The 23,537-nt window shown below is 46.7% G+C and overlaps 1 protein-coding gene across 5 annotated transcripts in view; it reads right to left on the bottom strand.

Moving 5' to 3' along the window:
• The window catches only part of LOC139411563 (pleckstrin homology domain-containing family A member 7-like), a 135,357-nt gene that overhangs the window by 43,661 nt on the left and 68,159 nt on the right, over positions 1-23,537 (bottom strand). For all 5 annotated transcript variants that reach the window (XM_071158055.1, XM_071158056.1, XM_071158060.1 and 2 more), the window contains 4 exons: positions 8,605-8,725; positions 6,029-6,139; positions 5,129-5,201; positions 4,395-4,495 (listed from right to left, as the gene is read on the bottom strand). In XM_071158055.1, coding sequence (XP_071014156.1) covers positions 4,395-4,495; positions 5,129-5,201; positions 6,029-6,139; positions 8,605-8,725 — 406 coding nt within the window. The remainder of the gene's footprint in view (positions 1-4,394; positions 4,496-5,128; positions 5,202-6,028; positions 6,140-8,604; positions 8,726-23,537) is intronic.

Below are 23,537 nucleotides of genomic sequence, written 5' to 3'. Positions count from 1 at the left end.
GAGTGTGGAGAGGAGATGGGATGGGGGGAGAGGGGCTTGGAGGAGTGTGGAGAGGAGATGGGATTGGAGGAGAGGGGCTTGGAGGAGTGTGGAGAGGAGATGGGATGGGGGAGAGGGGCTTGGAGGAGTGTGGAGAGGAGATGGGATTGGAGGAGAGGGGCTTGGAGGAGTGTGGAGAGGAGATGAGATGGGGGGAGAGGGGCTTGGAGGAGTGTGGAGAGGAGATGGGATGGGAGGAGAGGGGCTTGGAGGAGTGTGGAGAGGAGAAGGGATGGGGGAGAGGGGCTTGGAGGAGTGTGGAGAGGAGAAGGGATGGGGGGAGAGGGGCTTGGAAGAGTGTGGAGAGGAGATGAGATGGGGGGAGAGGGGCTTGGAGGAGTGTGGAGAGGAGATGGGATGGGAGGAGAGGGGCTTGGAGGAGTGTGGAGAGGAGATGGGATGGGGGGAGAGGGGCTTGGAGGAGTGTGGAGAGGAGATGAGATGGGGGGAGAGGGGCTTGGAGGAGTGTGGAGAGGAGATGGGATGGGGGGAGAGGGGCTTGGAGGAGTGTGGAGAGGAGATGGGATGGGGGGAGAGGGGCTTGGAGGAGTGTGGAGAGGAGATGGGATGGGGGGAGAGGGGCTTGGAGGAGTGTGGAGAGGAGATGGGATGGGAGGAGAGGGGCTTGGAGGAGTGTGGAGAGGAGAAGGGATGGGGGAGAGGGGCTTGGAGGAGTGTGGAGAGGAGATGGGATGGGGGAGAGGGGCTTGGAAGAGTGTGGAGAGGAGATGGGATGGGGGAGAGGGGCTTGGAGGAGTGTGGAGAGGAGATGGGATGGGGGGAGAGGGGCTTGGAGGAGTGTGGAGAGGAGATGAGATGGGGGGAGAGGGGCTTGGAGGAGTGTGGAGAGGAGATGGGATGGGAGGAGAGGGGCTTGGAGGAGTGTGGAGAGGAGAAGGGATGGGGGAGAGGGGCTTGGAGGAGTGTGGAGAGGAGAAGGGATGGGGGGAGAGGGGCTTGGAAGAGTGTGGAGAGGAGATGAGATGGGGGGAGAGGGGCTTGGAGGAGTGTGGAGAGGAGATGGGATGGGAGGAGAGGGGCTTGGAGGAGTGTGGAGAGGAGATGGGATGGGGGGAGAGGGGCTTGGAGGAGTGTGGAGAGGAGATGAGATGGGGGGAGAGGGGCTTGGAGGAGTGTGGAGAGGAGATGGGATGGGGGGAGAGGGGCTTGGAGGAGTGTGGAGAGGAGATGGGATGGGGGGAGAGGGGCTTGGAGGAGTGTGGAGAGGAGATGGGATGGGGGGAGAGGGGCTTGGAGGAGTGTGGAGAGGAGATGGGATGGGGGGAGAGGGGCTTGGAGGAGTGTGGAGAGGAGATGGGATGGGGGGAGAGGGGCTTGGAGGAGTGTGGAGAGGAGATGGGATGGGAGGAGAGGGGCTTGGAGGAGTGTGGAGAGGAGAAGGGATGGGGGAGAGGGGCTTGGAGGAGTGTGGAGAGGAGAAGGGATGGGGGGAGAGGGGCTTGGAAGAGTGTGGAGAGGAGATGGGATGGGGGAGAGGGGCTTGGAGGAGTGTGGAGAGGAGATGGGATGGGGGGAGAGGGGCTTGGAGGAGTGTGGAGAGGAGATGGGATGGGGGGAGAGGGGCTTGGAGGAGTGTGGAGAGGAGATGGGGGAGAGGGGCTTGGAGGAGTGTGGAGAGGAGATGGGATGGGGGGAGAGGGGCATGGAGGAGTGTGGAGAGGAGATGGGATGGGGGGAGAGGGGCTTGGAGGAGTGTGGAGAGGAGATGGGATGGGAGGAGAGGGGCTTGGAGGAGTGTGGAGAGGAGATGGGATGGGAGGAGAGGGGCTTGGAGGACTGTGGAGAGGATAGGGGCTTGGAGGACTGTGGAGAGGATAGGGGCTTGGAGGAGTGTGGAGAGGATAGGGGCTTGGAGGAGTGTGGAGAGGATAGGGGCTTGGAGGAGTGTGGAGAGGATAGGGGCCTGGAGGACTGTGGAGAGGGGCTTGGAGGACTGTGGAGAGGATAGGGGCTTGGAGGAGTGTGGAGAGGGGCTTGGAGGACTGTGGAGAGGATAGGGGCTTGGAGGACTGTGGAGAGGATAGGGGCTTGGAGGAGTGTGGAGAGGGGCTTGGAGGAGTGTGGAGAGGGGCTTGGAGGAGTGTGGAGAGGGGCTTGGAGGAGTGTGGAGAGGATAGGGGCTTGGAGGAGTGTGGAGAGGGGCTTGGAGGAGTGTGGAGAGGGGCTTGGAGGAATGTGGAGAGGGGCTTAGAGGAGTGTGGAGAGGGGCTTGGAGGAGTGTGGAGAGGGGCTTGGAGGAGTGTGGAGAGGGGCTTGGAGGAGTGTGGAGAGGGGCTTGGAGGACTATGGAGAGGGGCTTGGAGGACTGTGGAGAGGGGCTTGGAGGAGAGTGGAGAGGGGCTTGGAGGAATGTGGAGAGGGGCTTGGAGGACTGTGGAGAGGGGCTTGGAGGACTGTGGAGAGGGGCTTGGAGGAGTGTGGAGAGGGGCTTGGAGGAGTGTGGAGAGGGGCTTGGAGGACTGTGGAGAGGGGCTTGGAGGAGAGTGGAGAGGGGCTTGGAGGAGAGTAGAGAGGGGCTTGGAGGAGAGTAGAGAGGGGCTTGGAGGAGTGTGGAGAGGGGGTTGGAGGAGTGAGGAGGGGGGTTTGGAGAAGTGGTCAGAGGAGAGGTGCCTGCAGGAGTGTGGTGGGGGTTCCTAAAGCTCTACTGGTGATGACAGGGGCCTGCTGCCTGACGAACAGGACAGGACAGGGGCCAGAGAGCAGAGCAGCACAGTAACACCACTACCAAACATACCTTTAAAGGGACAGATACTGTACCTCAGACCAGGATAAGATACCTACAGGGGCTGATACTCCCTGAATAACTCCACATTATTGAGACCTACAGGCCTCAAGTGTTTGGTGCATGCGTGTTATGAAATAGCAGATGAGAGGTACAGGTAAGTATGAAGTCACATTGCCCACTTAGTTGTTAATTAAATGGGTTTGCATGAAGGGCCCACACTGAACACTCACAGGTCAAAGCGACATAGCACGCCAGGCAGGGCCAAAGCAGACATTAGGAAGAGCCAGTCTTGGTCCAGATTGTATAGGTTTTATGATGAATCTCTGTGCTTTTAAAGAAAGGATCCAGACTGATGTGGTAAGAATAGAGTGTTATAACAGCCCACCAGTCTGACACTAATCAGAGGGAGCACTGCCCACTTTGTCTGGCTTGCCCACACAGGCCCCTGGATGTGTGACTGTCTAACTCTGTAACCAAGGTGTAGCAACTTTATCTAACGGCTGTTAGTTAGCATTTCCTTCACAGTTGAAAAACTCCTTCACACAGTTGAAGTCGGGAGTTTACATACACTTAGGTTGGAGTCATTAAAACTAGTTTTTCAACCACTCCACAAATTTCTTGATAACAAACTATAGTTTTGGTAAGTCGTTTAGGACATCTACTTTGTGCAAGACACAAGTAATTTATCCAACAATTGTTTACAGACAGATTATTTCACTTATAATTCACTGAATCACAATTTCAGTGGGTCAGAAGTTTACAAACACTAAGTCGACTGTGACATCATTTGAGTCAATTGAAGGTGTACCTGTGGATGTATTTCAAGGCCTACCTTCAAACTCAGTGCCTTTTTGCTTGATATCCTCTGGTATATCAGAGGAAATGTCCTCTGGTCTGATAAAACAAAAAATAACTGTTTGGCCAAACTCAGTGCCTCTTTGCTTGACATCATGGAGAAATCAAAAGAAATCAGCCAAGAGCTCAAAAAAAAGTTGTAGACCTCCACAAGTCTGGTTCATCCTTGGGAGCAATTTCCAAACACCTGAAGGTACCACATTCATCTGTACAAACAATAGTATGCAAGTATAAACACAATGGGACCACGCAGCCATCATATTGCTCAGGAAGGTGACGTGTTCTGTCTCCTAGAGATGAACGTACTGTGGTGCGAAAAGTGCAAATCAATCCCAGAACAATAGCAAATGACCTTGTGAAGATGTTGGAGGAAACAGGTACAAAAGTATCTATATCCACAGTAAAATGAGTTCTATATCGACATAACCTGAAACCTGAACCTGAAAGCCAAACTACGGTTTGCAACTGCACATGGGAACGAAGATCGTACTTTTTGGAGAAATGTCCTCTGGTCTGATGAAACAAAAATAGAACTATTTGGCCATAATGACCATTGTTATGTTTGGAGGAAAAAGGGTGAGGCTTGCAAACTGAGTTTAAATATATTTGGCTAAGGCATATGTAAACTTCTGACTTCAACTGTATATCCAGTCTGTTTCTCAATTCATGCAGCTTGGTTGAACTGTGAGGTAGCTGGTAACAGTATTTTCCACTCAGTGACGAGCTAGTTCCCACCCTTGCCCTCTAGTCTTACCTTGAAGGCATACTTGCGGCTGATGTGGTCATCAGGCTCCACAGGGGCGATGACATAACTGGGCAGGGGGATGCTCCCCAAAACCATCTCCTCTCTGCTGTCTAGAGGGACACACACACACACACACACACACACACACACACACACACACACACACACACACACACACACACACACACACACACACACACACACACACACACACACACACACACAAGCAGGTGATCATTATCACACAATACACAACAACCCACCACACACACCTCACCGCTGGCCCACTGCCTTGACAACTACTGATTCTACCTGTTTATAAATAGCATGACATAACTGCTTCATCAATGCACCATTATGTTCCTGCATGGTGATTCGTGACTGTAGGAAATGTAATTGGAGAGACATAATTCAAGGGTGATTCAAGGAGCCGCTGTGCTGTGGTGGCAGGCAGCAGGACTGGAGGCTTATCTCTAGCTCAGTGTGATGAATGGTGGAGAGGTGAAAGAAAGAGGGAAATAGAGATAGAAAGAGACAGAAGAGGAGAGAGAATAGCCTGTGGCAGAACAGAACCTTGTCTAATTGCAGTCATGTCTCTCTGATTGAAAGGTTTAGCTCGACTAAGAGGCAGACGACTTGGAATTAAGAGGACTGGCTCGGATTTCATAACCAAATCAATTCACCCTGCGACTATTTTAATTAGTCTCAATTAAACCCTGACCCGGTGTGCCTGTGTGACTCACCTTTGTAATAAAACAAGCAGTAGTCAGACAACACAAACCACTTCCTCTTCCACAGTCTCATTCCAGAGCTGTCCTGGAGGAGGAAACACAACAAGGAATGTAAGCCCTCTCAGCAATACAACATCACCTTCTAATGCACATTCTAATTAAAAACCATAGCTGAGGAATATAGGCTAAAGTACCCATTTACAGGGAGAGGGAAAGCACAAGAAAATTCATACATTTCATTAGTACAGCCAGTAATTGTGTTCCCCCTGAACAGAACGGGGTTCATGTCCTGCCAGGATAGGAGCTCCAGTAGGTCTAACTAACTCCTTATGAGTCGATGACGTGTTACCATGTCACGGTCTTAAATCTCACCCCCTCTGGCCTGCCTCAGGGGTGTTACACCTCCGTGCCAGCCGCGCCAGGGGGCATCACTTACACCTCACCCCAAAAGAGACATCTCTCTCATGCTCCCTCCGTCCTCTAGGTAAATGGAGATCCATAGAAGGGGTTCATAATGAGAAATGATGACTGTCGTTCCCTGTTTACTCAGCCAGAGTCCACCAGGTCACAGTAATTAATACTGTAGTACATTCTCATAGACCTGGACTCTCATCATTACTTAGCCTGAATTATGCATTAAGTGGAAGGCATGACATAATATGACAGAGATGTAATATCGACGTGAGATGTATGTGTGCTCCCGTTTAAGTGGAGGACAGTTTACCATTAGACCCCAACACACTGCCCTTAGCTATAATCATTGAGTTATACTCTTAGCCATAACTATGGAGATTCCTCTGAACCATACAGTAGCTATAGTGATTGAGTTGTACTCTTAGCCATAATTATGGAGATTCCTCTGAACCATACAGTAGCTACAGTGACTGAGGTGGGGTGATGTGGAGGGCTCACCTGTTTGTAGAGCCATCCCCTGACCACCACAGGGATATTGGGGTTCCTCTTGATGGCTTGGTCCCTTTTGCCGAAGCTGTGTACCTTGCCACTACTCCTAGAGCCCTGCGGCTGGAAAAACAAACACGTTGGTTATGAACGGGGTTTCCTTTATATACTGGTTTACAAACAACATCTGCTATTAGCTGCCCAGGGAGCTCAGTGGTAAGGAGCTGTGTGAAAGAAATGTGGTATTACAGATACAACCAGTAGGAACAGGAGCTGGTTAAACAGGAGCTGGTTAAACAGGAGCATGTATCAAGACAATATGACCATTCAGTCCCGTGTTTATAGAGATCATTAGGTGTTACTGTATGACCATTCAGTCCCATGTTTATAGAGATCATTAGGCGTTACTGTATGATCATTCAGTCCCATGTTATAGAGATCATTAGGTGTTACTGTATGACCATTCAGTCCCATGTTTATAGAGATCATTAGGTGTACCTGTATGACCATTCAGTCCCATGTTATAGAGATCATTAGGTGTTACTGTATGACCATTCAGTCCCAGGTTATAGAGATCATTAGGTGTTACTGTATGACCATTCAGTCCCATGTTTATAGAGATCATTAGGTGTTACTGTATGACCATTCAGTCCCATGTTATAGAGATCATTAGGTGTTACTGTATGACCATTCAGTCCCATGTTTATAGAGATCATTAGGTTTTACTGTATGTTTGATGATTAGATTAAGAACAACATTTCGATTTTGAGACTGGGGCCCACAAATGTTTGAAGTTAGTTATTTTAGTTATTAACTTTCTCCTTCGTGTTTCTTTCTCTTTTTCTCATTTGATTTAGCTTTAACCTTCTAATTTCAGCAGCTCATTTGACAAGCAAGAACACTTCACCCAAATGGGAATACAGTATTATTGTCATACATTAAGATTTGATGAGGCACAGTAGCATTCTTTCAAGGCCCACTGGTTTTCTCACTCCTCTGAATCTCACAGATAATTTCAGATGAATGTTCAACTGAGCCAAATCAGATTGCACCCTAGCAACAGTTGAGTTAGGTTTCCATTGCAGGGGATCATTATATGCCATTTCCTCCTCCACAGCTGGCAAAAACATGCACTAATTACTGAAACTACTGCACGGCCAGCCAAGCATGCAGAGCATTAGGAAATCTACACGGTGTTTGTCAGGAGAACCGTCAAGAGAACAGCCTTATTTAAGTTTAGCAGATATTAGAAATCATTGTGTAGTCACATATTCACTGTACTGTGATTGGAAACTCAACGTTCCCCTTATTGTATACATAGATAGTGAATTTTAAAGCAAATCTATACTCTACTTACCATTGAGAATGAGCAAGTGGTCATCGATAATGCCCTGTCTGCCACTCTGCTTGAAATGACTGGCACCTCTGATAGCAGACAACACATTGACATGAGGTCTGATGAGGTGCTGCTTCTAACACAGGTACAACAATCTTAGGAGAGCTACTTTCACAACCGTAGAGGCACTGTTCTATAGGAATACTTATACGCCTACTGCAGTGCTTAGAGTCCCAGTCAAGTCAGTGCATGTGTTTGGGTGCTGTGTGTAGCTGAAGAGTGTTGTGTTACTATGATTGTGTTGATAGGTTGACTGGGGATTGATTGGTTTCAGACAGCTCATATGATGCTGACACAATGCTGTCTCTCACTCACAGGCCTGAAGCATTACTGAGACAGCCAGGAGGTCATTTTACAGCTAGCCAGGCAGGCAGGCGTGTGCTGCCTCAACACTCACTAACGTCAACACCCGTCAGTCAGACTGGAGAGGTGATAGTGAGTTGGCAGGTAGCTCTGTCATGCCACCCAGCATGGCCACCCCTCTCAGCCTGGGAGAGCTGGGCCACGGGGGAAGAAGAGAGAGGAGGCTGGCAGGCTTTTTCTGGAAGCTGGAGACAGTCAGGTGTATGTGGCCTGGGAAGGGTCAAGGAAGAGCCACTAAATCACTTTACAGATGGGAAGCTGGGTGTCATGTGAGTACTGAACTGCCAATGTCCTGAAGAAAGACCATAGCCATGTCAGTGGCAGAGCAGAGGAGACCACAGGGTCTGGAAGACAGCCTCGCTGCCCTCATCTGCCCTCTGTGGAAGTATGATCCTTATAAGGGGACAAGGCCATTCTATGGAGTGTCACTTCCCCACCTGTGCCTTCAAAACATCCAATAGCAGCCGTTTCATCTTCTAATACTGTTCCTTTACTAAACCATTTGAGTAAAGCCTTTTATATGCACATAGTGAATCCATGGCCAACCACTGTGGAGGTTTAATTGAGTTTCACTGGGCTTGAAGAAAATCACTAACCTATTACAGTCTACAGCCATTAATCAAAATGAGAGTGTTCTGGAGGAGATGATACCAATTCTCCAGCATGAGAATTAACAGTCTCCCAGTACCCTTAGAAACAATATCAATTCAAACGCTTTACACTGCAATCACTGGACCTAATTGCTGCAACACTGTTGTGGGATAGACCCAAACAAATGAAACACACTTAGAAGACAACACATGCTCATAAAAGAGAGGCGTTTTCTCACCTTTGACCCTGAGGTGACATCCACTGTTGATGAGGTCACAGCCTTGGAAGTCTGGCTGACCATGCTGGGGGGCCTCTGACTGGCCGGTGGCGGTGGCTTGGACATGCCCCGGGACTCTGTCCTGCAGGGGAGGCAGCACAGAAGGAAATCAATGACATAGACATGAGCGGTCATGCTAGTATCTCACCACCACCACCATACCTCTGTAGTGGATCTGCATTAAAGGGAGCCAGGGTTAACTTAAGGGATGGGTTCTCAGAGAGGAAACGACAACTTCCTGACACACGACCTGTCACAGCCAATGCAATTACAGCTATGTTAACAGGCAGGACTTTTTTTGTAGCAGCCACTCAAGTAACATTTTGTCTGACACTGTCCCTGGGGCTGGCATGTCTTGTTTCATAAGAGGACATGTTATACGACAAATAACTTTTACACCTCCACATAACCTCCAACACAAAGACCCAGAGCAGAGATACCAGAGCTACCGCAGATGAGCTTTCTCATGATCAAATATTATTTGGCTCTCTCACTCACTCACTCACTCACTCTCACTCTCACACACACACACACACACACACACACACACACACACACACACACACACACACACACACACACACACACACACACAGTGTGTTGACCTCCAGACAAAAACTTCATCATATTTACATCCATTAGATAACTCACTCACTCAGCAGAGACCGCCCATGCTTTCCAAATTACACCTCACGTTTCCTCATGACATCATCACATTGTTACATTGTAACTTCCTGACACACGACCTGTCACAGCCAATGCAATTACAGCTATGTTAACAGGCAGGACTTTTTTTGTAGCAGCCACTCAAGTAACATTTTGTCTGACACTGTCCCTGGGGCTGGCATGTCTTGTTTCATAAGAGGACATGTTATACGACAAATAACTTTTACACCTCCACATAACCTCCAACACAAAGACCCAGAGCAGAGATACCAGAGCTACCGCAGATGAGCTTTCTCATGATCAAATATTATTTGGCTCTCTCACTCACTCACTCACTCACTCTCACTCTCACTCTCACACACACACACACACACACACACACACACACACACACACACACACACACACACACACACACACACACACACACACACACACACACACACACACACACACACACACACACACACACACACACACACACACACACACACAGTGTGTTGACCTCCAGACAAAAACTTCATCATATTTACATCCATTAGATAACTCACTCACTCAGCAGAGACCGCCCATGCTTTCCAAATTACACCTCACGTTTCCTCATGACATCATCACATTGTTACAGTCAGGAACTGTTTTTGTAAGAAATACAATCCGTTCCAGTTCACTGGCATAACATGAAAATCAACCAGCTTCTCTTATCTACAGATGTAGTATTTTAATTTTATCACTCTTTTGTTGCTGATAATTATCCTTCCAAGCAGGAAATGCAAATGTATAGTGTATTCAAGGTTTAAAAAGGCTTCAAAAGTTAGTAATTTCCACTTTAAAATGTCAGACTTGATTTGCCCTAACCAAAAGTGTATCAACCCCTACAAAAAAAATGTCCATTAATTATAATCCACATAATAATTAACATGTCCTGTTGCTGCAGGATTATTTTCCTGCTGTAGCAAACTGGCTCAAATTAAGATCCTACATCTGTAACCAGGCTCTCCCAATATCTGGCCTCAAGTACAGCTACTCATAGTACATTCCATTACAGTTTAAGGGCACCTAGGTGATTGCTCCCTTAGGATAAAGCAGGAATCTGCTTTGCCCTGGAATGCCCAGGAATGACCCAGGTCACACTGTTACACAGATTGTAGTGAGCGTAAATGGCAAACCGCCTGGAAACTTCAGCAGGAAGGGGGATTATGGGAAATCTATGTTCCAAGAAGGCCATAAGGGCTTTCTCTTTGTAATAAGGTTCATTAGAACAGAGGAAAGTTAGCAATTAACATGTCCTTCTACAATTAATAAACGTCCCCTTCGATAAAAACATAGTATTCCCGAGGGGCTGGGTAAACAAATAATGACATTAATTACAAATGAAGTACTGAGGCGTAACACAGCTCCTCCCATCTCCTGATGTCAGATTCAGACAAGTTACTGTATAGGTTCACTGCTCCTGAAGTCAATTATAACCCAATTACCAGCTGTAGAATCTCCAGAGCCTTGTTCAATAGTACTTTAATAAGAAATGAACTGACAAAATGCTCTCTGACATTGGGGGCTGAGGAGTGATCAAGTCAAGAACAAATGGGTCTGCTTGTGTTTACAAGTGGTTGTGAGAGTGTATCATTCATCACAGAGGTAGCTATGCCTAATCAGAGTGTATCATTCATCACAGAGGTAGCTATGCCTAATCAGAGTGTATCATTCATCACAGAGGTAGCTATGCCTAATCAGTTTACTGCCAGTTTATATGGACGTGCTGCTCACACAACATTCTTGATAAGGTCATCCTCAGCTATTTACGGTAGTTTCATGAGCAACAAGTCTGTGTGAGGATGGTACAATGCCTGCAGCCCGTTGAGACAGACATGTTAGTAGCTCCACTAGGAGGCCCTTCTTTACGTAGGTTTAAGGATAAAACGGTGTATTACATCTCTATCAGGCACTTTTCATTTGTTAGGTTATTTGTGGTTCTTTCCTATTCATAGCAGATAGTGTAAAGAGGATGCTGAGTTCAGGACAAGAGGTGGCTGTGGGATCAGAGTTGCTTAGGGCTGAAATCGAAGATGTCTTACTGACAGACCAGCCTGTCTGTTAATTACACTATGCAGAGGATATGCCTGAAACTCAAACCCTCAAACTGACATGCACAGGGCTAGGAATGAACTTTGACATTTTCAAATGACATATATTACCTATGATTAATTGACTGAGTCATTTCAGTACTAGCTAAGGGCACAGTTTTACTGAAATGATCCTCACCATAGTTTTTCTAGAATAGTGACAGTCATAGAATGATGTTAGGAGAGTGTCAGTAGCAGACTTTAAAGCCTTGGGGAGCAAGCTGAGGTCTGTCTGCGCTGCTCAACCTTTTAAAAAACCTCTCCATTGACCATGTGTCCCTGCCATGTCATTGGTGTGTTTGTGTGTGTAGCTTCACTCAGAGGTTCACTCCTCTGTGACACTCAGACAGCCATGAAAGTGCCGCCTACACGGATGCTGGGCATCACTCAAAGAACTCACTGCTATCTGGAAATGAAGGCAGGGGCTGGGATGTTTAGAGAAAGCCAGTGGCTGTAGGTTCACTTCAAAGCAAGTACTCAAGAAGATTGAACTAAACTGAATAAGCCTAATGTCCTCATTGTTATATAGTACAGATATTAGATTTCTGAAAAGTACCTCCTCTGGCATAATAGAGTGCTCTTCCTCAGTGTGTGCTCTTCCTCAGTGTAAGTGTGTGCTCTTCCTCAGTGTAAGCGTGTGCTGTTCCTCAGTGTAAGCGCGTGCTCTTCCTCAGTGTAAGCGTGTGCCCTTCCTCAGTGTAAGCGTGTGCTCTTCCTCAGTGTAAGCGTGTGCTCTTCCTCAGTGTAAGCGTGTGCTCTTCCTCAGTGTAAGCATGTGCTCTTCCTCTTCCTCCGTGTGTGTTCTTCCTCAGTGTAAGTGTGTGCTCTTCCCTCTTCCTCCGTGTGTGCTCTTCCTCAGTGTAAGTGTGTGCTCTTCCTCAGTGTAAGCGTGGGCTCTTCCTCTTCCTCAGTGTGTGCTCTTCCTCAGTGTAAGTGTGTGCTCTTCCTCAGTGTAAGCATGTGCTCTTCCTCTTCCTCAGTGTGTGCTCTTCCTCGGTGTAAGTGTGTGCTCTTCCTCTTCCTCAGTGTGTGCTCTTCCTCAGTGTAAGTGTGTGCTCTTCCTATTCCTCGGTGTGTGCTCTTCCTCTTCCTCAGTGTAAGTGTATGCTCTTCCTCTTCCTCCGTGTGTTTTCTTCCTCAGTGTAAGTGTGTGCTCTTCCTCTTCCTCAGTGTGTGCTCTTCCTCAGTGTAAGTGTGTGCTCTTCCTCCGTGTGTGTTCTTCCTCTTCCTCGGTGTAAGTGTGTGCTCTTCCTCTTCTTCAGTGTAAGTGTGTGCTCTTCCTCAGTGTAAGTGTATGCTCTTCCTCTTCCTCAGTGTAAGTGTGTGCTCTTCCTCAGTGTAAGTGTATGTTCTTCCTCTTCCTCCGTGTGTGCTCTTCCTCAGTGTAAGTGTGTGCTCTTCCTCTTCCTCCGTGTGTGCTCTTCCTCAGTGTAAGTGTGTGCCCTTCCTCAGTGTGTGCTCTTCCTCAGTGTAAGCGTGGGCTCTTCCTCTTCCTCAGTGTGTGCTCTTCCTCAGTGTAAGTGTGTGCTCTTCCTCAGTGTAAGCATGTGCTCTTCCCCTTCCTCAGTGTGTGCTCTTCCTCGGTGTAAGTGTGTGCTCTTCCTCTTCCTCGGTGTGTGCTCTTCCTCAGTGTAAGTGTGTGCTCTTCCTATTCCTCTGTGTGTGCTCTTCCTCTTCCTCAGTGTAAGTGTATGCTCTTCCTCTTCCTCAGTGTGTTTTCTTCCTCAGTGTAAGTTTGTGCTCTTCCTCTTCCTCAGTGTGTGCTCTTCCTCAGTGTGTGCTCTTCCTCAGTGTAAGTGTGTGCTCTTCCTCTTCCTCAGTGTGTGCTCTTCCTCCGTGTAAGTGTGTGCTCTTCCTCAGTGTGTGTTCTTCCTCTTCCTCAGTGTGTGCTCTTCCTCAGTGTAAGTGTGTGCTCTCTCTTCCTCAGTGTGTGCTCTTCCTCAGTGTAAGTGTATGCTCTTCCTCTTCCTCAGTGTAAGTGTGTGCTTTTCCTCAGTGTGTGCTCTTCCTCAGTGTAAGTGTGTGCTCTTCCTCTTCCTCTGTGTGTGCTCTTCCTCAGTGTAAGTGTGTGCTCTTCCTCAGTGTGTGTTCTTCCTCTTCCTCAGTGTAAGTGTGTGCTCTTCCTCTTCCTCAGTGTGTTTTCTTCCTCAGTGTAAGTGTGTGCTCTTCCTCAGTGTGTGCTCTTCCTCAGTGTAAGTGTGTGCTCTTCCTCTTCTTCAGTGTAAGTGTGTGCTCTTCCTCAGTGTAAGTGTATGCTCTTCCTCTTCCTCAGTGTAAGTGTGTGCTCTTCCTCAGTGTAAGTGTATGTTCTTCCTCTTCCTCAGTGTGTGCTCTTCCTCAGTGTGTGCTCTTCCTCCGTGTAAGTGTGTGCTCTTCCTCTTCCTCAGTGTGTGCTCTTCCTCGGTGTAAGTGTATGCTCTTCCTCTTCCTCCGTGTGTGCTCTTCCTCAGTGTAAGTGGGTGCTCTTCCTCTTCCTCCGTGTGTGCTCTTCCTCAGTTTAAGTGTGTGCTCTTCCTCAGTGTGTGCTCTTCCTCAGTGTAAGCGTGGGCTCTTCCTCTTCCTCAGTTTGTGCTCTTCCTCAGTGTAAGTGTGTGCTCTTCCTCAGTGTAAGCATGTGCTCTTCCCCTTCCTCAGTGTGTGCTCTTCCTCGGTGTAAGTGTGTGCTCTTCCTCTTCCTCAGTGTGTGCTCTTCCTCAGTGTAAGTGTGTGCTCTTCCTATTCCTCAGTGTGTGCTCTTCCTCTTCCTCAGTGTAAGTGTATGCTCTTCCTCTTCCTCAGTGTGTTTTCTTCCTCAGTGTAAGTGTGTGCTCTTCCTCTTCCTCAGTGTGTGCTCTTCCTCAGTGTGTGCTCTTCCTCAGTGTAAGTGTGTGCTCTTCCTCTTCCTCAGTGTGTGCTCTTCCTCTGTGTAAGTGTGTGCTCTTCCTCAGTGTAAGTGTGTGCTCTCTCTTCCTCAGTGTGTGCTCTTCCTCAGTGTAAGTGTATGCTCTTCTTCTTCCTCAGTGTAAGTGTGTGCTTTTCCTCAGTGTGTGATTTTCCTCAGTGTGTGCTTTCCTCAGTGTGTGCTTTTCCTCAGTGTAAGTGTATGTTCTTCTTCTTCCTCAGTGTGTGCTCTTCCTCAGTGTAAGCGTGTGCCCTTCCTCAGTGTAAGCGTGTGCTCTTCCTCAGTGTAAGCATGTGCTCTTCCCCTTCCTCAGTGTGTGCTCTTCCTCGGTGTAAGCATGTGCTCTTCCCCTTCCTCAGTGTGTGCTCTTCCTCGGTGTAAGTGTATGCTCTTCCTCTTCCTCAGTGTGTTTTCTTCCTCAGTGTAAGTGTGTGCTCTTCCTCTTCCTCAGTGTGTGCTCTTCCTCAGTGTGTGCTCTTCCTCAGTGTAAGTGTGTGCTCTTCCTCTTCCTCAGTGTGTGCTCTTCCTCTGTGTAAGTGTGTGCTCTTCCTCAGTGTAAGTGTGTGCTCTCTCTTCCTCAGTGTGTGCTCTTCCTCAGTGTAAGTGTATGCTCTTCTTCTTCCTCAGTGTAAGTGTGTGCTTTTCCTCAGTGTGTGATTTTCCTCAGTGTGTGCTTTCCTCAGTGTGTGCTTTTCCTCAGTGTAAGTGTATGTTCTTCTTCTTCCTCAGTGTGTGCTCTTCCTCAGTGTAAGTGTGTGCTCTTCCTCAGTGTAAGTGTGTGCTCTTCCTCAGTGTGTGCTCGTTCTCTTCCTCGGTGTGTGCCCTTCCGCAGTGTGTGCTCTTCCTCTTCCTCAGTGTGTGCTCTTCCTCAGTGTAAGTGTGTGCTCTTCCTCAGTGTGTGCTCTTCCTCAGTGTAAGTGTGTGCTCTTCCTCTTCCTCAGTGTGTGCTCTTCCTCTTCCTCTTCCTCTTCCTCGGTGTGTGCTCTTCCTCAGTGTAAGTGTGTGCTCTTCCTCAGTGTAAGCGTGTGCTCTTCCTCAGTGTAAGCGTGTGCTCTTCCTCAGTGTCAGTGTGTGCTCTTCCTCAGTGTGTGCTCTTCCTCAGTGTGTGCTCTTCCTCAGTGTGTGCTCTTCCTCAGTGTCAGTGTGTGCTCTTCCTCAGTGTAAGCGTGTGCTCTTCCTCAGTGTAAGCGTGTGCTCTTCCTCAGTGTAAGTGTGTGCTCTTCCTCAGTGTAAGTGTGTGCTCTTCCTCAGTGTAAGCGTGTGCTCTTCCTCAGTGTAAGCGTGTGCTCTTCCTCAGTGTCAGTGTGTGCTCTTCCTCAGTGTCAGTGTGTGCTCTTCCTCAGTGTAAGCGTGTGCTCTTCCTCAGTGTAAGTGTGTGCTCTTCCTCAGTGTAAGTGTGTGCTCTTCCTCAGTGTAAGCGTGTGCTCTTCCTCAGTGTAAGCGTGTGCTCTTCCTCAGTGTCAGTGTGTGCTCTTCCTCAGTGTGTGCTCTTCCTCAGTGTGTGCTCTTCCTCAGTGTCAGTGTGTGCTCTTCCTCAGTGTAAGCGTGTGCTCTTCCTCAGTGTAAGCGTGTGCTCTTCCTCAGTGTAAGTGTGTGCTCTTCCTCAGTGTAAGTGTGTGCTCTTCCTCAGTGTAAGCGTGTGCTCTTCCTCAGTGTAAGCGTGTGCTCTTCCTCAGTGTCAGTGTGTGCTCTTCCTCAGTGTCAGTGTGTGCTCTTCCTCAGTGTAAGCGTGTGCTCTTCCTCAGTGTAAGTGTGTGCTCTTCCTCAGTGTAAGTGTGTGCTCTTCCTCAGTGTCAGTGTGTGCTCTTCCTCAGTGTCAGTGTGTGCTCTTCCTCAGTGTGTGCTCTTTCTCAGTGTAAGCGTGTGCTCTTCCTCGGTTTGTGCTCTTCCTCAGTGTAAGTGTGTGCTCTTCCTCAGTGTAAGCGTGTGCTCTTCCTCAGTGTAAGCGTGTGCTCTTCCTCAGTGTAAGCGTGTGCTCTTCCTCAGTGTCAGTGTGTGCTCTTCCTCAGTGTCAGTGTGTGCTCTTCCTCAGTGTCAGTGTGTGCTCTTCCTCAGTGTAAGCGTGTGCTCTTCCTCAGTGTAAGCGTGTGCTCTTCCTCAGTGTCAGTGTGTGCTCTTCCTCAGTGTCAGTGTGTGCTCTTCCTCAGTGTAAGCGTGTGCTCTTCCTCAGTGTAAGCGTGTGCTCTTCCTCAGTGTCAGTGTGTGCTCTTCCTCAGTGTCAGTGTGTGCTCTTCCTCAGTGTGTGCTCTTTCTCTTCCTACACTAGGAAACCGTGCTTAACCGCCCACTCCACCCCTACTGACACTGGACCCCTGCATTGTTCTGCCTGAACATGAAAGATGTTGTAACTAGTGTTTTTTCCTGTCAGCCGTGCCATGTTCCTGTGCAGCTTTGGAAGAGGAGATGTATCGGGATGTTTGTACGGCCAGGGCAGGCTGGTGCAGGACATAAAAACACAGAGACAGCCAAAGGCGAGGGACTGACCATGGAACTAAAATACAACTTTGTTCCAACTCTCTGGATCCCATCCAACATTTTTACAGCACATTTCCCTCTGCACCAAGGGGACCCTCGCCTGTTTCAATTGCAGCTCTCATGCTGTCTACCTCTGCTGTCTTTTGAAGCGTTCCCTGGGAAATCTGCTGTGGGATGTGGTGGAATAAAGGAGTAATATTTCACATCAGAGAGAAAGAGATCCAGGCCTGGGGCCATAAAGGTTACCTACCACCTGAGAGGAACAGCCTCAGCAGCAGCCTACTCCCAGCACACACTGCAAGCTGTAGCCCAAGTCCAGCCCAGTCTTAGCCCAGCCTCAGCAGCAGCCTACTCCCAGCACACACTGCAAGCTGCAGCCCAAGTCTAGCCCAGTTTTAGCCAAGCCTCAGCAGCAGCCTACTCCCAGCAAACACTGCAGGCTGCAGCCCAAGTCCAGCCCAGTCTTAGCCCAGCCTCAGCAGCAGCCTACTCCCAGCAAACACTGCAGGCTGCAGCCCAAGTCCAGCCCAGTCTTAGCCCAGCCTCAGCAGCAGCCTACTCCCAGCACACACTGCAAGCTGCAGCCCAAGTCCAGCCCAGTCTTAGCCCAGCCTCAGCAGCAGCCTACTCCCAGCACACACTGCAAGCTGTAGCCCAAGTCCAGCCCAGTCTTAGCCCAGCCTCAGCAACAGTTCTGCTACAGATTAGGAATACAGCAGTGCAGGATCAGACCACAGCAAACCCAGATCTCTCCTCTGTGATAGCAACAGAGCACAAAGGAAGCGCTTTGCAGGCATCGTCATTCTATTCTTTCTATCTCAATCGTTTTATTTTTTTATAGATTTGATAGTGCAAACCCACCTCATGCTCTGGCATCTTCATTATATGACAAAAAGTCATTTTTAGCTGACTAATCATTTTCATAACATTCTGCATAAATAATACACCTACAGTCAGCTTGAAAGTCTCTAACCGGCCCGGGTAATAACTCTGCTTTGACAAATGATTCTAGTCAGAGGAGGACTCCCTGTTTTCTGCTGTGTGTTTTTCTCTCTCCTGGAGAGTAAATTATTCAGAAGGTTTCTATCTTTCTCTTTCTCCCTCTCTCCCGCTCTCTCTCTCTCTCTGTGTCTCCCTTTTCTCCTCTCTCTGTCTGTAGTGTACAGTATAGAGTGGGTTGCTGTAGGTCTGAGTCAGGCTGTGTTTGGAGGGCAATACTGTATGAAGAGCTTGAAGACGCACTCAGGTCAAATAATCACCTCATCCTGACCCAGGAGGCTTTAAAATCTTGATCAATATACCGTATCTGTTCAGGCTTTAACATTCTGATCAATATACCGTATCTGTTCAGGCTTTAACATTCTGTTCAATATAATGTATCTGTTCAGGGTTTAACATTCTGATCAATATACCGTATCTGTTCAGGCTTTAACATTCTGATCAATATACCGTATCTGTTCAGGCTTTAACATTCTGATCAATATACCGTATCTGTTCAGGCTTTAACATTCTGATCAATATACCGTATCTGTTCAGGCTTTAACATTCTGATCAATATACCGTATCTGTTCAGGCTTTAACATTCTGATCAATATAATGTATCTGTTCAGGCTTTAACATTCTGATCAATACACTGTATCTGTTCCGCCCAAGGTCCGCTCACCTCTAGTCCAATAGGGTTTCACCTCTAGTCCAACAGGATTTCACATCTTGTCTTGTCCAATAGGATTTAACCCCTAGTCTAGTTCAATAGGATTTCCACTCTAGTCTAGTTCAGTAGGACTTCACTCACTTCTAGTCTAGTCCAATAGGATTTCACATCTAGTCCAGTCTAATAGGAATTCACCTCTAGTCCAGTCTAATAGGATTTCACCTCTAGTCTAGTCCAATAGGATTTCACCTCTAGTCTAGTCCAATAGGATTTCACCTCTAGTCCAATTGGATTTCACCTCTAGTCCAATAGGATTTCCAGTCTAGTCCAGTCTAATAGGATTTCACGTCAAGTCTAGTCTAATAGGAATTCACCTCTAGTCTCGTCTATTAGGGTTTCACCTCCAGTCCGATAGGGCTTCACCTCCAGTCCGATAGGGCTTCACCTCCAGTCCGATAGGGCTTCACCTCCAGTCCGATAGGGCTTCACCTCCAGTCCGATAGGGCTTCACCTCCAGTCCGATAGGGCTTCACCTCCAGTCCGATAGGGTTTCACCTCCAGTCTGATAGGGTTTCACCTCTAGTCCAATAGGATTTCACATCTAGTCCAGTCTAATAGGAATTCACCTCTAGTCCAGTCTAATAGGAATTCACCTCTAGTCTCGTCTAATAGGAATTCACCTCTAGTCTCGTCTAATAGGGTTTCACCTCTAGTCTCGTCTAATAGGGTTTCAACTCCAGTCCGATAGGGTTTCACCTCCAGTCTGATAGGGTTTCACCTCCAGTCCAACAGGATTTCACATCTTGTCTTGTCCAATAGGATTTAACCCCTAGTCTAGTTCAATAGGATTTCCACTCTAGTCTAGTTCAGTAGGACTTCACTCACCTCTAGTCTAGTCCAATAGGATTTCACCTCTAGTCCAATAGGATTTCACATCTAGTCCAGTCTAATAGGAATTCACCTCTAGTCTCGTCTAATAGGAATTCACCTCTAGTCTAGTCCGATGGGGTTTCACCTCCAGTCCGATAGGGTTTCACCTATAGTCTAATAGGGTTTCACCTCTAGTCTAATAGGATTTCACCTCAAGTCCAATAGGATTTTACCCCAAGTCCAATAGGATTTCATCTCAAGTCCAATAGGATTTCACCTCAAGTCCAATAGGATTTCACCTCAAGTCCAATAGGATTTCACCTCAAGTCCAATAGGATTTCACCTCCAGTCTAATAGGATTTTACCTCTATTCTAGTAGGGTTTCACCTCTAGTCTAATAGGGTTTCACCTCAAGTCCAATAGGATTTCACCTCCAGTCTAATAGGGTTTCACCTCTAGTACAACAGGATTTCACCTCTAGTCCAACAGGATTTCACATCTAGTTTAGTCTAATAGGATTTCTCATCGTGTCTAGTCTAATAGGATTTCACATCTTGTCTTGTCCAATAGGATGTATCCTCTAGTCTAGTCCAATATGATTTAACCCCTATTCTAGTTCAATAGGATTTCCACTCTAGTCTAGTTCAGTAGGACTTCACTCACCTCTAGTCTAGTCCAATAGGATTTCAACTCTAGTCCAATAGGATTTCACATCTAGTCCAGTCTAATAGGAATTCACCTCTAGTCTCGTCTAATAGGAATTCACCTCTAGTCTCGTCTAATAGGAATTCACCTCTAGTCTCGTCTAATAGGAATTCACCTCCAGTCCGATAGGGTTTCACCTCCAGTCCGATAGGGTTTCACCTCTAGTCTAGTCTAATAGGATTTCACCTCTAGTCCAACAGGATTTCACATCTTGTCTTGTCCAATAGGATTTAACTCCTAGTCTAGTTCAATAGGATTTCCCCTCTAGTCTAGTTCAATAGGATTTCCCCTCTAGTCTAGTTCAGTAGGATTTCACCTCTAGTCCAATAGGATTTCACCTAAGGTCTAGTCTAATAAGAATTCACCTCTAGTCTAGTCTAAAAGGAATTCACCTCTAGTCTAGTCTAATAGGAATTCACCTCTAGTCCAATAGGGTTTCACCTCAAGTCCAATAGGGTTTCACCTCAAGTCCAATAGGGTTTCACCTCAAGTCCAATAGGGTTTCACCTATAGTCTAATAGGGTTTCACCTCTAGTCCAATAGGATTTTACCTCAAGTCCAATAGGATTTCACCTCAAGTCCAATGGGATTTCACCTCAAGTCCAATAGGATTTCACCTCTAGTCTAGTCTAATAGGAATTCACCTCTAGTCCAGTCTAATAGGATTTCACCTCCAGTCTAATAGGGTTTCACCTCCAGTCTAATAGGGTTTCACCTCCAGTCTAATAGGGTTTCACCTCTATTCTAGTAGGGTTTCACCTCTATTCTAGTAGGGTTTCACCTCTATTCTAGTAGGGTTTCACCTCTATTCTAGTAGGGTTTCACCTCTAGTCTAATAGGATTACACCTCAAGTCCAATAGGATTTCACCTCCAGTCTAATAGGATTTCACCTCTAGTCTAATAGGATTTCACCTCCAGTCTAATAGGATTACACCTCAAGTCCAATAGGATTTCACCTCCAGTCTAATAGGATTTCACCTCTAGTCCAACAGGATTTCACCTCTAGTCTAGTCTAATATGATTTAACCCTTAGTCTAGTTCAATAGGATTTCCCCTCTAGTCTAGTCCAGTAGGATTTCACTCACCTCTAGTCTAGTCCAATAGGATTTCACCTCTAGTCCAATAGGATTTCACATCTAGTCCAGTCTAATAGGATTTCACCTCAAGTCTAGTCTAATAGGATTTCACCTCAAGTCTAGTCTAATAGGAATTCACCTCAAGTCTAGTCTAATAGGAATTCACCTCTATTCTAATATGATTTCACCGCAAGTCCAATAGGATTTCACCTCAAGTCCAAAATGATGTCACCTCCAGTCTAATAGGATTTCACCTCCAGTCTAATAGGGTTTCACATCTAGTCTAGTCTAATAGGATTTATCCTCTAGTCTAGTTCAACAGGATTTCACCAATCAAATAAATATTTTCATCCTTTAAGCACAAGCGTCTATGCAACACAACTCACAGGAGAGAGATACAGCTTGTTCAGTCCCCAGAGAATGCACCAGAATGGGGGCGGCAGGGTATCCTAGTGGTTAGAGCATTGGACTAGTAACTGAAAGGTTGAAAGTTCAAATCCCCGAGCTGACAAGGTACAAAATCTGTCGTTCTGCCCCCGAACAGGCAGTTAACCCACTGTTCCTAGGCCGTCATTGAAAATAAGAATTTGTTCTTAACTGACTTGCCTAGTAAAATAAAGGTAAAAAAAAATGTTTGACCTCTGTCATTGCCAACAAAGGGTATATAACAAAGTATTGAGATAAACTTTTGTTATTGACCAAATACTTATTTTCCACCATAATTTGCAAATAAATTCATTAAAAATCCTACAATATGATTTTCTGGATTTTTTTTCTCATTTTGTCTGTCATAGTTGAAGTTAAAAATTACAGGCATCTCTCATCTTTTTAAGTGGGAGAACTTGCACAATTGGTGGCTGACTAAATACTTTTTTGCCCCACTGTATAAATATATATACAGATGAGGTTTTTCACAATTCCTGACATTTAATCCTAATACAAATTCCCTGTTTTAGGCCAGTTACGTCACCACTTTATTTTAAGAATGTGAAATGTCAGAATAATAGTAGAGAGAATGATTAAATTCAGCTTTTATTTCTTTCATCACATTCCCAGTGGATCAGAAGTTTACATACACTCAATTATTATTTGGTAGCATTGCCTTTAAATTGTTTAACTTGGGTCAAACGTTTCGGGTAGCCTTCCACAAGCTTCCCACAATAAGTTGGGTGAATTTGGCCCCATTCCTCCTGACAGAGATGGTGTAACGGAGTCAGGTTTTTAGGTCTCCTTGCACACACTTTTTCAGTTCTGCCCACAAATTTTCTATAGGATTGAGGTCAGGGCTTTGTGATGGCCTCTCCAAAACCTTGACTTTGTTGTCCTTAAGCCATTTTGCCACAACTTTAGAAGTATGCTTGGGGTCATTGTCTATTTGGAAGACCCATTTGCGACCAAGCTTTAACTTCCCGACTGATGTCTTGAGACGTTGCTTCAATATATCCACATAATTTTCCTTTCTCATGTAGCCATCTATTTTGTGAAGTGCACCAGTCCTTCCTGCAGCAAAGCACCCCCACAACATGATGCTGCCACCCCCGTGCTTCATGGATGGGATGGTGTTCATTGCCTTGCAAGCCTCCCCCTTTTTCCTCCAAACATAACGATGGTCATTACAGCCAAACAGTTATTTTTTGTTTTATCAGACCAGAGGACCTTTCCTCTGATATACCAGAGGATATCAAGCAAAAAGTCACTGAGTTTGAAGGTAGGCCTTGAAATACATCCACAGGTACACTTCCAATTAACTCAAATGATGTCAATTAGCATATCAGAATCTTCTAAAGCCATGACATCCTTTTCGGGAATGTTCCAAGCTGTTTAAAGGCACAGTCAACTTCTTCTATGTAAACTTCTGACCCACTGGAATTGTGATACAGTGAATTATAAGTGAAATAATCTCTCTGTAAACAATTATTAGAAAAGTTACTTGTGTCATCACAAAGTAGGTGTCCTAACCGACTTGCCAAAACTATAGTTTGTTAACAAGAAATTTGTGGAGTGGTTGAAAAACATGATTTAATGATTCCAACCTAAGTGTACGTAAACTTCCAACTGTATATATTATGATCCTGTCACTGAGTCTGTCAGCACTGAGTGTGCTTGCCGGTCCATCCTGTACCCATCCTACACCCCAGAGGGAATACTGGAGGGAACCTACTTCGCCATCCATGTCTGGGTCTCAGCATGGGTGACATCCACACCCTGGCTACCACAGCAACCAACTGCAACAATCTGCCCTGGCTGTCTGTTTTGGCTATGCAGGCCAGAGCGAAGGCATCATCACTGCATAACACACATGCTTCTCCCTGGGTGCATCAGTACCCCAGCTGTTACGATGCTCTATTTCCACAACTAAAGTATGACTGGGAGAAAGGGATAGAGAGAAGTAAAACAAGTTGGCCGTAGTATAAATAGCAGTCAGCAGAGAGTCAAGGGGCTTCATAAG

Source organism: Oncorhynchus clarkii, chromosome 6 (genome assembly GCF_045791955.1).
Source record: "Oncorhynchus clarkii lewisi isolate Uvic-CL-2024 chromosome 6, UVic_Ocla_1.0, whole genome shotgun sequence".
Classification (NCBI taxonomy): domain Eukaryota; kingdom Metazoa; phylum Chordata; class Actinopteri; order Salmoniformes; family Salmonidae; genus Oncorhynchus; species Oncorhynchus clarkii.
Note: the sequence above shows the minus strand (reverse complement) of the source record. Positions and strands in the feature narration are given on the sequence as shown.